This window comes from Macrotis lagotis, chromosome X, assembly GCF_037893015.1.
Source record: "Macrotis lagotis isolate mMagLag1 chromosome X, bilby.v1.9.chrom.fasta, whole genome shotgun sequence".
NCBI classification, from domain to species: domain Eukaryota; kingdom Metazoa; phylum Chordata; class Mammalia; order Peramelemorphia; family Peramelidae; genus Macrotis; species Macrotis lagotis.
In genome coordinates this window covers 235,800,726-235,814,779 of record NC_133666.1, presented here as the reverse complement: position 1 = coordinate 235,814,779, position 14,054 = coordinate 235,800,726, and the positions used below count along the sequence as shown (strand labels likewise).

Below are 14,054 nucleotides of genomic sequence, written 5' to 3'. Positions count from 1 at the left end.
ACCTAGATAGAAAGTGCTTAAACTTGAAGTATTTGTTGTAAAAGATCCCTCCCCCCCCCCCCCCCAACTCACTTCCACATTCAGAATACCTCCCGGACAAGTCATCCCATTGCTGAAGAATATGGTATTTCAAGCAACAGGTTGATGTACTACAGGGTTGAATCCAGAATTCATCAGAGTTGCACTGGTTTATTAGGCTTAGCCACAAGCAAATTCTGGGGCAGTTCACTCTTCTGATCTCTCAAAACTGAAAAAGTCTCAAAACTGAAAAAGTCACAAGTTCCCCCAACACTTTTTCATGAGAGATCATGAAAGAATGGACAAATACGGCAGAAACAGAAGCAATGGCAGGGCTATTAATACATAAGATGGAATGGTTAAGGATTCATCCTGATAATGCACTAATGGAATCAGACCTTTCTCCTCACCTGCAGGCTCCAAGTATTTCATTTTTCTCACTTGAATGCAGCCAGGGAGAAAAGAATAGATTGAATTCAATCCAAAAGCCTTTCCTTACCACAGAGTAAGTAGTTAGGAAACAGTTATAGCATACCTGTGCTTATTCTGAAGTTCATGCTTGTTATCAGTCTTAAGGAGACTCTGCAAGGAGGATTACAGCAGACAAAACAATGATTATTCTTGAAGGATAGTCTCTTCATTGGCTTGTGTTCCCCCATTACATTAGAGTTCCGGGGGGGAGAGTGGAGCCCTTTGATTTCATTGGTGTCTAGAATTCCTAGTGAGGAAATTCCCTCCGATGAGACATGTTGGCACCTGCTCTCCACTTTGACAGCTTAGAGAATTACCTGTCTGGAATTCATTCAGTATGGATCAGAGTTGGGACTCAAATACAGGATGCTTCTGACTCCAAAAGAAGTAGTTGACTCCTCTCTCTCTCTCTCTCTCTCTCTCTCTCTCTCTCTCTCTCTCTCTCTCTGCTACAAACACTGCCTGTTGTCCTGTCATATACATGAATTAGATCTCATAATTTATTTTACAAAAAGTAGCCCCAATCTGATACTTGTCCAATTTTGAGAAATGCTCTATGGTGTGTGTGTGTGTGTGTGTGTGTGTGTGTGTGTGTGTGTGTGTGTGTATCTGTGTCCATGTCTCTGTGTGTGTCTGTATGTGTACTGGGGTTGTGCATGAAAGGATTAAACATATGTCCATCAGCAGTGCTCTCAATTCAGTAGCAGTTTTACCCCAAATCATATGAATCTCACCACTACACGTGAGGATGGTGACTGAACTTTTTCATTCTCTTTGATTCAATGACACTTTTCAGACACAACTTGAATCTTCACAACTTAACATTGAGAGGTACATTGTGTGAATACAGGGAATGTCTGAAATGAGATTTATAAATCCCTACTTTGTTTTTCTCTAGACACAGAGACTTGTGATTATGGCTGGCATAAATTCCAAGGTCAGTGTTACAAATACTTTGCCCATCGCCGAACATGGGATGCTGCTGAAAGAGAGTGTCGGCTGCAAGGTGCCCATCTGACCAGTATCCTGTCCCATGAAGAGCAACTGTTTGTGAACCGTACGTATCAGCTAGATATTTAGAGAGGGCACCTTGATTCAATATATATTAAAATATACATCCTTGATGACATTCCTTTTAAATGTCTAATATTTTGTCCATTTAGTTTTTATCTCATTTATTCCACTGATTAAGTTCCAACTGAAAGGAAAAAGAAAACATCTTGCTTTTATTCTCTGTTCCTGGAGATCTTAATCTTATTTTTAATTAACTTTTTTTACCTTTAAAAACATTGGATCAATATGTTTTTGCTTCACCGATTTCCTTTGCAATAATTGTTTTATGCTATTTATTTAAAACCAAAAATATGATGAGGCCCTGGACTTTTCTAGAGTATCAAGGAGGTCCAGACCATGAAAGAAGGTTAAGAAACTCTACTTTGTGTGAATTAATTATTAATACCTTTAAACCAGGGAGAGTCTCTGTATACATCAAACAAATAATTTGAGCCTGAAGGGCATGAAATTATGTTCTAGACATGTCTCATGTTCCTCAGATTTAAAGTCATGAAAATGAAATGAACATCAGGTCACTTCATTAAATAGCAGAGAAAAAGAATGCTTTTTAGGTGGATCATGGGTGTAGTTTTGTTTGCAATATGATTCCATGCTCTCCTTAGCAACTTCCCAGAGATATCTGACATCACTCAGATACCTTATGGCAAGATACAGAGTCCTAGATTTGAAGTCAAAAATCCTGGATTTGAAACCAGGTTCTGCTATTTTTGACCTATATGACTTCAGACAAATTAATTGGTCTCTCTGGTACTTGGTTTCCTCATGTGTAAAATGAGGAAGTTGGAGTAGACAGAGCCTCCAAGGCTCCTTCCAGATCTTAGCCTAAGATCCTTTAATTATATTTTACAAGCTGTACAGACAGACCTTGTGTCTTGACACAAAATCCATTTTACTCTTCTTCCAGATGACTGGAAGGTCTTTGTTAAAAGTTTGATAGATACATTTTTGATGGGCAGAAAATGTCTTTTCTAGGTGTTCATTTTCTGATTTGGGTGAGAACAAATGTTTTGCTTCCTCAGATCAGATTAGCATGGAATTTGGAATACAACTTTAATATTTGTGCTGTTTTTTCTCTATGTTAACTAAAAACATCACTGAACAATTTCTATTTTTAACTGAGAGAAAATACTTATTTAATTTCAGTCAAGTGTTGAAATGATTTCTCTCAACTAATTGCAACTGACTGACTTTATAGAATTCCACAATGAGTTTTTAAGCCAGCCTTCCAGTTTAAAACATATGGATCAGTGGTAAAAAAGATAACTGGACTAGTGGCTGGTAGCCCATGAGTGCTTTTTTATGAAACCCTAAAATAGTTCCAGTCAGAGAAGAGGAAATGTGATTTATTCCAAAAATAATTTTCTTTTGATAAATTTTCTCCCATATATGGAAATGTTGATTAAAAAAATATATCTGTGGTGTTTCCTGTCTCTCAGGTGTGGGCCATGATTATCAGTGGATAGGTCTCAATGATAAGATGTTTGAGCATGACTTCCGTTGGACAGATGGCAGTACCCTGGTAAGACAATTATAGAAAAGCTAATTTAACTTATTTCATTCTTAAACATCTAGTAGGTTTATGGGTCAAGTGCTACACTAGTCTCTGGGTCATAGACTCCCTGTCCTCAGGAAGCTTTCTATTGGATAACTCTTCTCTGACTGGATATATGGAGGTGTGTGTATGTGTGTGTGTGTGTGTATACACACTTACAAATATATGAATAAACTTTATGAATTGTTCATCCAACTATATTTCATAACCTGGAAATAGATCGTCTTCATTTACTTGGTTTTTCCTGTGCATATAATTAGGTTAAACCATTTAGAATGCTTATAGATCTTACTTAAGAAGTTTTGAAATCTTCCAGATCTTTAATCAGTACAATGGGATTTCCATATAGAAACATTAGCAGTTCTTTCTCATCTAGAAGGAAAAGAGTAAAAATCTTTTTTATTCTATCTCTCCCCCTCAAATGCATAAATGTATATTACACATCTGTACACATATTCACTTATTTATATATTCATGTGCATACATACAGCATTGTCTATATGTGTACACAGATACTCATATAAATTTATAAATAAACATACAAATGTGCTTTCTACTCAAGATGACTAGCTCAAAGCAAAATTATCAGTTTCATAGGTAGTTGAAAATTCTTTGTGTTAGGAAAAAAATATGAAATAGGATGCAGGTGAGACAGGATAAATGGATTATCTTGAAACATTTGATTTTAATTCTATCTAATTAAATCATATAGCTATAATCTTAGTAAAGTCTTATTTAACTTTATTAATTAAAGAGAAAAATTACTGTGAACATTTTTTTTTAAATGGGAATGGTTTTAGAAGTGGTAGAGAAGCAAATAAGGAATTCAGGTAAAAGATTGATTCTTTGTCATCTTTTCCAAGGTATTTAAACTGACTTATCCCCTGAAACATCAAATGAAATATGCACAAAATCAAATTCCCTCAAATAAACCCTACAAACTTATTTAGAAAAGTTAAAGTTGACAGACACTTACTTTCCTTTTAATTCTTCCTTTGTGAAAAATAAAAGTTCATTAAGAAGTGTCCCTTAACTTTGAACATTTTGGAGCAAGAAAAGACCATCTGCCCAGCAGACTGTTGTCCTTTTTTTTGACTGATCTCAGTTTCACATTCTTGTTTTTTAGTCACATATCTCGTCCTCTCCTTCCTTTAGAGACAGCCTAGGTGTTTCTTGAACTCATCTGTAGCTATTTCTATAGCTTAGACTAATCCTTATAACTTATTCCACACACACACACACACACACACACACACACACACACACACACACACACACACACACACACGACTTTGTAGCAAATAGTACTCATTTCTTTCTTTGCTTTTTTCCCTTTTTCCTTCCTTCCTTCTCCCCCCCTGTCTCTCTCTCTCTCTCTCTCTCTCTCTCTCTCTCTCTCTCTCTCTCTCTCTCTCTGTTTCTGTCTGTCTATTTGTCTCTCACTTCTTAATAGTCTTTTGCTGGAAAAAGTAATATATGCTTTCTATTAGAATGAGAACTTCATTGTGTTATTTACAGCACTCCTAATTTGTTTTGGATTTTTTGTCCTATTTATTAATGTAGGAGAATTACTTTAGCATCCTTTTTGGAGGTAAGGCAGCACTGTTTTTCTGAGGAAAGTATTAATGAGTATCTTTCATATTAACCATGACGTATCAGTGATATTTATTCTTGCTGCAACCTTGTTTATCTCTCTATGCAGCTGTGTTAGGGATTCGTAATTTCAGTAAATTCTTTTAAAGAAATTTCCAAATTACATTTCTGATAAGCAGAGTGAATTGTATCTTGCTTGCCATAAATAAATGTGTTCATTTCCATATTAATTAAATTATATTTGTATGTATTAAACTATCTGCTAGCATCTGGCCAAGCTATCTAAATTAGTCATAGTCTTCTGTTTTTGATTGTCATGTTCCTTATTTTTGGTCCATTAATTAAATTATCATTGACAAATTCTAAAGTCTAATCATTGATAATACCATTTAAATTGCTTAGAGATCATATACCTCTTATTGTTATACTTTTAAGGAACTTTCCAATTATTTTCTTTGGAGGGGTGTAGATCACATCAGGCATTTCACAAAAGAGCACTCATGAATAAAATTAGTTCCAAGCTTGCCTTGTAATTAATATTAAAATGAGAAATGCCAACTTGGCTTATTATTTCTTAAAGCATTTTCATTTCTGTCACTTTTTCTTTTAACCTGTTATTCTTTAACTTAGCCATTAATCTCCAACAGGGAAACTTGGCTAATGCTTTATTGTAAACTCTAATAAATAACTTTTACAATGTCTACACTGAATTGCCTTAAGTTATCACAGTGATAATGTTTTCAAAGAGTTCATCAAACTAAATTAGCCAGTTAAATATGAATTCTTTTTGACTAACCTAACCACACTTCACTTAGCTAGCTTTTGTTCTATCAGGTGACTTTCTCCCTTTCTCCCTCTCTCTCTCTCTCTCTCTCTCTCTCTCTAATATTTGCCTCATTCCATTTTTAGTTAAAATTCTTCAGTTTGAACTCTTTTGTGATACTTATCTAAAAAAGAAATTGCCTTTTCTAAAGTTATTGAATTTTTAAAATGTCAATCATATCATTTTTATAACAGACATAATGAAAGGTCTATTTAATGAGATAATATTTGTAAAAAAAAAGCTCAGCTTAGCACAGTGCCTTGTATGTAGAAGGCATATAAATACTTATTCCCTGTCCTCTCTTAATATAATATACAATGGCATAATTGATGGCAGAGATTATTTTGATATAGCTAGCACTTACATTGTGTTTTCAGATATACAAAGTGCCTAATAAGTATTATTTCATTTTTTTCATCATAACTACCATGGACAGTAGGTAGGAGAGTTGAGGCAGATAACACTTAATTTAATTGGTAAGAAGTATCTGAAGACAGATTTGAACTCAATTTTCTCAGCTCCAAGACCAGCACTCTAGCTACTAAACTATCTACCAGGTATCCACAACCAACATGTCTTAAAATCTAACATTATTTACAAAATAAAAAGCTTAAGCAGACTAAATATAAGAATTTAAGAAATAAGAGGAAAAGATTCATAAAATTCTAGTAGTTATTACCTGGTACTTTACATCCTCCTGAACAGGACTTAACTAAAATGATCCTTGAAAGTTAGCTACTACTTTTTTTCTTTTAAATAGCTTAAAATGAAGTTCTTCTTAGCTCTTTTGTATCATAATACACTAGTTTATGACTCTTTTGAACAAGATTGTTTCCTAGTAATGCGAATGTGAAGTGGAGGGAGGGAGCTGCCTAATGGGAATTCCATCATTTGAGCATGCAAAACATTTTGTTTGATGTAATCTCAAATGTGGAGGCTGGATAAGTCTATTTTTTGGTAATGTTGGTGACTAAATCTCAGCTCTGGGCAACTAGGTGTACAGTGGATAGAGCACTGAGTTTGAATCAGGAAAACTCATTTTCCTGAGTTCAAAACTGGCCTCTGACATTTCACTATGTGACCTTGAGTGAGTCACTTGACCCTGTTTGACTCCTCATTAGTAAAATGAGCTGGAGATATGAATAGCAAATCACTCTAGTATCCTTGCCAAGAAAACCCCAAGTGGGATGAGGAAGACTTGGATGTGACTGGTACAATTGAACATTAATAGCAATGCTCTACTCTAAAACATGACTGGAAGCAAGCTGATCTAACTTTTCATATAAGTATTAGTATCAGTACTCCCCAAGTTACCTCCTTTCAATACATTGTAGCTTTCTTCATAAGAACTCAAAGAATTTTCACATAGTTCATTTCATTTATCCTTACAATATTACTTTTAGGTAGGTAAAGGCCAATTATTATTCTCATTTTTATAGATAAAAAAATCTGAAATATGAGAAATTTGAAGACATTTCCAATGCCAGTGGAAGAAGTCATTCTTGAACCATTCATTTTGATTCTGTTTTTAGTGCTTCATGCAATAGTTTTTCATCTCCTTCCCTATTCTTACCTAAGCAGAAATGAATGGAAATCTGCTTTCCATCACCATCCATACAATTTTACTTCACAAACATGAAGGCAATGAGTGTTTTCTATACAGATGATCATTTCAATAGCAAAGGCAAATAGCAAAACAACTCATTCTGCTATTGAGCCTTTATCAACTTTACCCTCCTCCCAGTACTTTTCTAATTCTTATTCTCATTTTGCTTCTGACTTATTAGTAAGGTCTCAATATCCTTTGCTCTCATTTTGCTTATCTGTAAGACATTACAGTGTCATTCAGATTAAAACAATAAAATATAAATAAATGTAAATACTTTGCAATAAAAAATACCAAACTCTTATCATCTCATATACATATTCCTTTACCTCTTTAATGGATTCTATTGTATTGTTTAACAATATATAACCAAATAATTTTTGTAGATGTATTTCCAACTTGAGTGAATGATGCTGAGTTGAGACAAGGTACTAGATGAGAGCTACTTCTTGGAATGTTCCTAATTGATATTTAGCAAAGTTAACATAAGTGTAGGCTGTTTTAAAAATACATGTATATTTTGTATTGATTATTACCACTAGAATTCTAAGAAAAAAAATCTCTTTTCTGAGAGTTTGAAAACTTCATAGAATATCCTTAATAGCTAAATATATCTTTGATCTTTTAACCTTCATAGAATTGTTTGGCTCACTGATATTTTTTCAGTTACAAAGGTTGTCATTTGGTTATTTTCTTTCTGACATCTTTTATTCATCATAATGAAGGGAATTTTTGCTGTTATTTTTTAATTATAGAGAAAATATTGAGATTCCAACACTATACACCATTATAAACAACTTCAAATGTAAAAATAAAGTTTATTTTCAAATTTATTGGAAAAAATGAAAATGTACTCCTTGAAACAGAGTGCTTCTGTTCAGCATAAATGTTTACCTCTGAAGCTTTCTAATGTCCTCTCCCACTCTTTCACCAGAAAAAAGTAGTCATCACGGAAATGATACCACAGTTTTATCAATAGCTGTCCCAAGGGCACCACTGTTGGAAACCATGTGGACCACATTATCACTAGTCTAGCCTGAATTATACTTTTATTTCCAGTAGGAAAAATAGAAAATATTAAACCATAGCTATCTCTGTGCTTGGGTTACTTGGGTACGCTTTTTCTGGGGAGTGGAGGAAACATTTAACAACTACTTAATATGTTGAAGGAAGATTTTCCCCTGTTGGCAAGAACAAACAACATATTCTGTTAGCAATCATACATTTTTTATTTGTGTCCCAAATAATAATTTCTAAATGTTTCCAAGTCTTTTTTTTCGAGATTATTCCGCAATAGATGGTTTCCTTTTTGAACCCCAGTTAAGATGGAGTTGTAGGCCACAGTTTCAGAGTATCATTTATTTGTTCCCATGGTTCTTCCATTGACAGAGTTAACCAGACAGCAAAGGTATTAATGGGGTCATTTTAAAGCCTATATGGGTGTCTGATGGCAGAATCATACTAATAATTTTGATTAGATAGATTCTCAAACTGGTTTGATGGTTTTGCTTACCTATTTTTCTTTTTATAAGGAAAGCCCATTCTTTATAATGCTTTGATAAGCAGATACCTGCAAGTCATGTTCCTCTATAAGTCAGGTCACTCCCAAAAGCACAGTCACAATTCTTCAGTAGTTTTCCAAGTCTTTCTCTCAATCAGATGTTGCTGTTATTTTCTCTCTTGATAACTGGTGATTTCAGCAGGTCCCAGAATTTACTAAAAGTATTTCCCCTCTCACTCTTTTGTGATGACAAATGAGACCATCTTTTGTCTCATTTCTTACTACCAGCCCTTATTCATTAAATGGGAATTGCCTCACACAAACTGATACTGGAGAAAGACATTACCTTAAAAAGTTTCCAGCTGCATTCTGGTTGTCCTGATTTGTTCTTGGCTAATGGATTGATGACTTTGAAGGAGAGACTAAGACTGATGACTTTATGCAACTCTACCTCACTTAAATTCAATTCACTTGCAAATTAAGAGATTAGGTTGAAATTTTTTTTTTACATTTCATTGAAATTTTTTTTTTTAAGTTTTTTGTTTGTTTGTTTTTTGCAAGGCAAATGGGGTTAAGTGGCTTGCCCAAGGCCACACAGCTAGGTAATTATTAAGAGTCTGGGGGGGGGGGCAGGATTTGAACTCAGGTGCTCCTGATTTCAGGACAGGTGCACTATCCACTGTGCCACCTAGCTGCCCCTATTGAAACTTTAAAAAAAAAAGCTTTATGATTCTTTTAGAGTAGTGTAATTGCTGTTCATTCTTTATTTTTGAAAAGGATACTACTCTAAAAGAATCATAAAGCTTTCTTTTTTAAAAAAGATTTTCAATGAAACTTTAAAAAAAATTTCAACCTAATTTCCCAGCATCCTAAGTTCCCAGTTAACTTTCCAATATCCTAAAAAGAAAATTTATCACAAAGAAAAATAGTTAAGAAAACCAATCAATAACCCGGAGAACACATACAGTGCAACATTTTGTACTTGTGATCTAAAATCTCTCTGTCAACAGGAAAGAAACATATTTTATTTTAATTTTCTGAAAAAAATGATCCATTATTTCAATTAATCTAAATTCTGAAATCTTGTGTTTTTATTTAGTAGATGGGGCAATGGATACAGTTGGAGTCCAAAGGACTACCTCAAAAATGTACCAGTTATGTGACTCTGGACAATCACTTAACCTCTGTGTGTCTCAGTTTTCTTACTTATAAAATGGTAATAATAAAAGTACCTGCTTCCCAAAGTTGTTATGAGGACGAAGTGATATTTAACACATGTAAAGTGTTATCTAATCATTTTGCAGTCTTGTATGATTCTTTATGACACCATTTGGAATTCTCTTCACAAAGATAACCTCCATTTCCTTCTCCAAACTAATTTTACAGATGAGGAAACTGAGACAAAGTTAAATGACTTGTCCATTGTCATCCAGCTAGTAAATGTCTAGGAAGATCAAGATTTGAACTTGGTGTTCCTGACTCTTGCCCCAGCACTCTGTCTGCTGAGTGACCTAGCTGCTCATGTAAAGTGCTTTGCAAACCTTAAAACAACATATAAATGCCAGTTATAATTATAATTGTTATTATGATTATAATTATTATTATATTATTATTTTCTTGGTTTGGCATTTTTCATTCTATATATCTTCACACTGTCTTTCCATGTTTCTTGGGGATATCTGAAGTAGATAAGAAATCCTTGCTATAGAAGGACTAGGACTAATAATTTAATTGAAAGCCCAAGTTTACTTTTATAATTTTTTATATATTTATATCTATATCTATATCTATATCTATATCTATATCTATATCTATGTCTATGTCTATGTCTATGTCTATATATCTGTATCTGTATCTATATCTATACATAAGATTTATGAAATCCATTAGAAAGCTTGGTATAATTAACAAATAAAGAATTTTATCCTTACCTTTTTTTCTCCTTAAATAAATTGTTCATATTAAACTCCTTAACTGACTAAGAACTTGATGCTGTCCCTCTGCTAGGCTCTTACTCTGTGTGTGCTCTTTCAGAAAGTTGTCATAGCTACCCCAAGGTGACTTTGGTAGTTGAAGTAATAAAGTAAACTAGGCAATGAACAGAGAGGCCTATGCTTCTTTTCTGAAGGACCACATCATGCTCCTGATTTCTTATAATAAAAAAAGCAAAAAAAAGTCTCAGAAATAAATCAAATTATGAAGTCATGTCTAGGGAAAACATTGGAATATAATTCACAGACCTAAATACCAGCATTGGTACTGACTAGTGATATGACTTTAGATAACAAATGACTACCTCTGAACTTCAATATTCTTATCAGGAAAATACAGATAAAATCAATTGCACTACTGGCTGCTCAGGTTTTTTGTGAGCAAAACACTTGTCAAAACTTAAAACTTTATATAAAAGTGAATTATTACTCTTCCTCCTCCTCCTCTTCCTTCTTTGTTACTCTTCTATACTAGCACTATTATTATTCTATTCCTCTTCTTCCTCCACTCCTCCTATTCCTACTCTTCTGCCACTTCTATCCTGCCACTCTACTGGTCTTTTGCACCTGCTCTACTCCCACTCTTCCTCCTCTGTTTCTGCTCTCTTCTGACTTCTACTATTATACTCCCACTCCTACTACTCTCCTCCTACTCTTCTTATACCTCTCTGCTCCTACTTCTCTACTCATTTTCCTACTCTATTCTTCCTCTTCTACTCCTACTTCTTTTTTTTTAGGTTTTTGCAAGGCAGATGGGGTTAAGTGGCTTGCCCAAGGCCACACAGCTAGGTAATTATTAAGTGTCTGAGGCCGGATTTGAACCCCGGTCCTCCTGACTTCAGGGTTGGTGCTCTATCCACTGCACCACCTAGCTGCCCCTCGATTCCTATTTGTACTATTCTAGTCCTCTTTCTCTTCCTCTAGTCCTATTCCTCCTACTCTTTTACTGCTCCTACTCTCTAGTCTTCCTCTTTCTACTCTTAGTCCCAGTACTCACCTCCTCCACTGCTGCTCTACTCCTAACGCATACCATTCTACCTACCCTCTCACTCAGCTCCCCCCCACTTGCACTACTCAGCTTCTACTCCTCCTGCCCCTACTCTGCTCTCATTCCTGCCTCTCTACACCTCTTCCTCCTCTGCTCTTTCTCCTCTACTTCTACTTCTCCTCTTCTAACCCTTCTTCACTTCTCCCACTTCTCTACTCCTCTTGCTCTAACCTCTGCTTCTCTGTTTCTGTTGCTCATCCTCACTCTACAATTCTACCGCTACACTGATATTCTTGTACTTGGTAGTAGAATCAAAGTGCTGGAAGTCCTCATCGATGAGTAGCTTCCTTTACAACGATACTGGAGTATTTATTCTTTTTGATTCATAGCATTCAATAACTATGTAACACAGTCCAATAGTTAAAATAACATTCTTAGAAAATGATAGGAGTTTTGTTCTTCAGTAAAAATTATTTGGTATTGGGGTGGCTAGGTGGCATAGTAGATAAAGCACTGGCCTTGGAGTCAGGAGTACCTGAGCTCAAATCCGGTCTCAGACACTTAATAATTACCTAGCTGTGTGGCCTTGGGCAAGCCACTTAACCCCGTTTGCCTTGCAAAAACTAAAAAGAAAAATATTTGGTATTGGCAAGCTTACACAAAGCAAAGTTGGAGAAATGCTTTCTTTGCTCATAGTCTGGTAGAAAGATGGGGAAACAGGATAGCTGGACTATCTGCTGCCACCCAGAGACTCTATTGTTCCTGAGATAAACTGATTTGTTGCCAAGGAAAGTTTAGTGAGGAAAAAAAACAATTTTATTAGAGGCAGTGAAGAAATAATCTATTACAGGATGAAGATAGTAGAAAGGGAGGGAATGAAACACACTAACCATAAGCCTTTATCCTTCATTCAAGAATGTATTATCATTTCCTTTTTATAAAAACAAAGGTTCTGATCTCACCTTCCAGTCCTTACCCCTTCCCTCCAAAATCACTTGTTTTAAATAATTACTGTTTAAATATATCTAATAAGATAAATTGAAGCAATATGCATTCTAGTTTTTGATATTAAGTTGTAGAATATCTTAAATTTGAGTCAAATTCCTGGAATTATAGTTCTCTTTAAGTAGGCTACTATTAGTAATTCTCTCTCTTTAATTAGTCTTACCATCCCACCTAGACTAAGAATGCAGGATTAGTCATATCCCCAATCCTAGCAAAGAAGCTTTGATGTGCTCCATTTTCCATCTGGGCCAGATTGACCCTCTTAGGGGACCTCTCACTCTGGGGGAGCTCACCATATTAATGTCAAAGTTAGTGCAGACACTCAACTTAACCAGAAACAGCATAGAAAACAAGAGAAAGGCCATTAACCTCCTCAGTAGCAGGGATTACTATGTCACCACACCCATAAGCTTCTGTTATTTTGAAAGAATGGTGCAATGTCATATTATCTGACAAAAATATATTTACAGTTTCTTAAATACACACTACCTAAAGATTTCCACATATTTCAGTCAGGTGATACAGACTTTTTTTTTTTTAACATATTGTACCACATGGTTGTAGTGCTCAAGTTCTGTCCTAGTTTCTGTAAATTAATTTCACTGCAAATGAAAGCTAATTCAATTATGAGATATCACGATCTAATAGACATACTAAGGTAGAATAGGCATTTAACAAGAATTTGGCAAAACATAATAATAGAGTTTTTTTGTTCCCTTTCTGATCCATGTCCAATAATATGAAAAGCATTTTAGAGTGCAGGAGATCATATATGTAATCTAGTCTGATTCCTTCATTCTATAATGGAAGAAACTGAGTCTCAGAAAAGGTAAACTAACCTGTCCTGGTCAGAGGAAGGTACAGGGTCAGGACTTGAAGCTAAGTATTCCATTATGAACTGATGTCAGCCATTTTGTCTGAGGGGTGAAGGATGAGTTCAAGCACACACACACACACACACACACACATACACACAAACACCCACATATCTTTATAAATCTATATACATACAGATATACTTACATAATTGTTAAAGGAATTAACATCTAGTATGTATATATATATATATATATATATATACATATATATATATATGTAATTTTTCTCTCTTCTTTTCTTCCTCCCTGTCTTTCCTTTCCTCCCTTCTTCTTCTCTGAGGGTTTCTGTCCCTCCCTTTCACTTTCCCTCCCTTATTTCTCCTACTCCATTTCCTCCTACTTTCTCCTCTCTCTTTATGCATATATATTTAAATATGTTGCAGGAGTCATCTAGCAAATTGCAAAAAAAAAAAGCAAAACAAATTATTCTTTATTCCAAAATGTTCCAAATATGAATTTCTAAGGGGATATATATCTGGAAGAGCCTTTTATTATATGTTGGCCAGTGATAAGTAGAGCAGCTGCATTTTGTAATTCAGATACTCTTTAAAAAT

General features: G+C 34.7%; 1 protein-coding gene across 3 annotated transcripts in view; it reads left to right on the top strand.

Moving 5' to 3' along the window:
• Nucleotides 1-14,054, top strand: part of VCAN (versican) — a 133,126-nt gene that overhangs the window by 99,302 nt on the left and 19,770 nt on the right. For all 3 annotated transcript variants that reach the window (XM_074204539.1, XM_074204537.1, XM_074204538.1), the window contains 2 exons: nt 1,388-1,546; nt 3,000-3,082. In XM_074204539.1, coding sequence (XP_074060640.1) covers nt 1,388-1,546; nt 3,000-3,082 — 242 coding nt within the window. The remainder of the gene's footprint in view (nt 1-1,387; nt 1,547-2,999; nt 3,083-14,054) is intronic.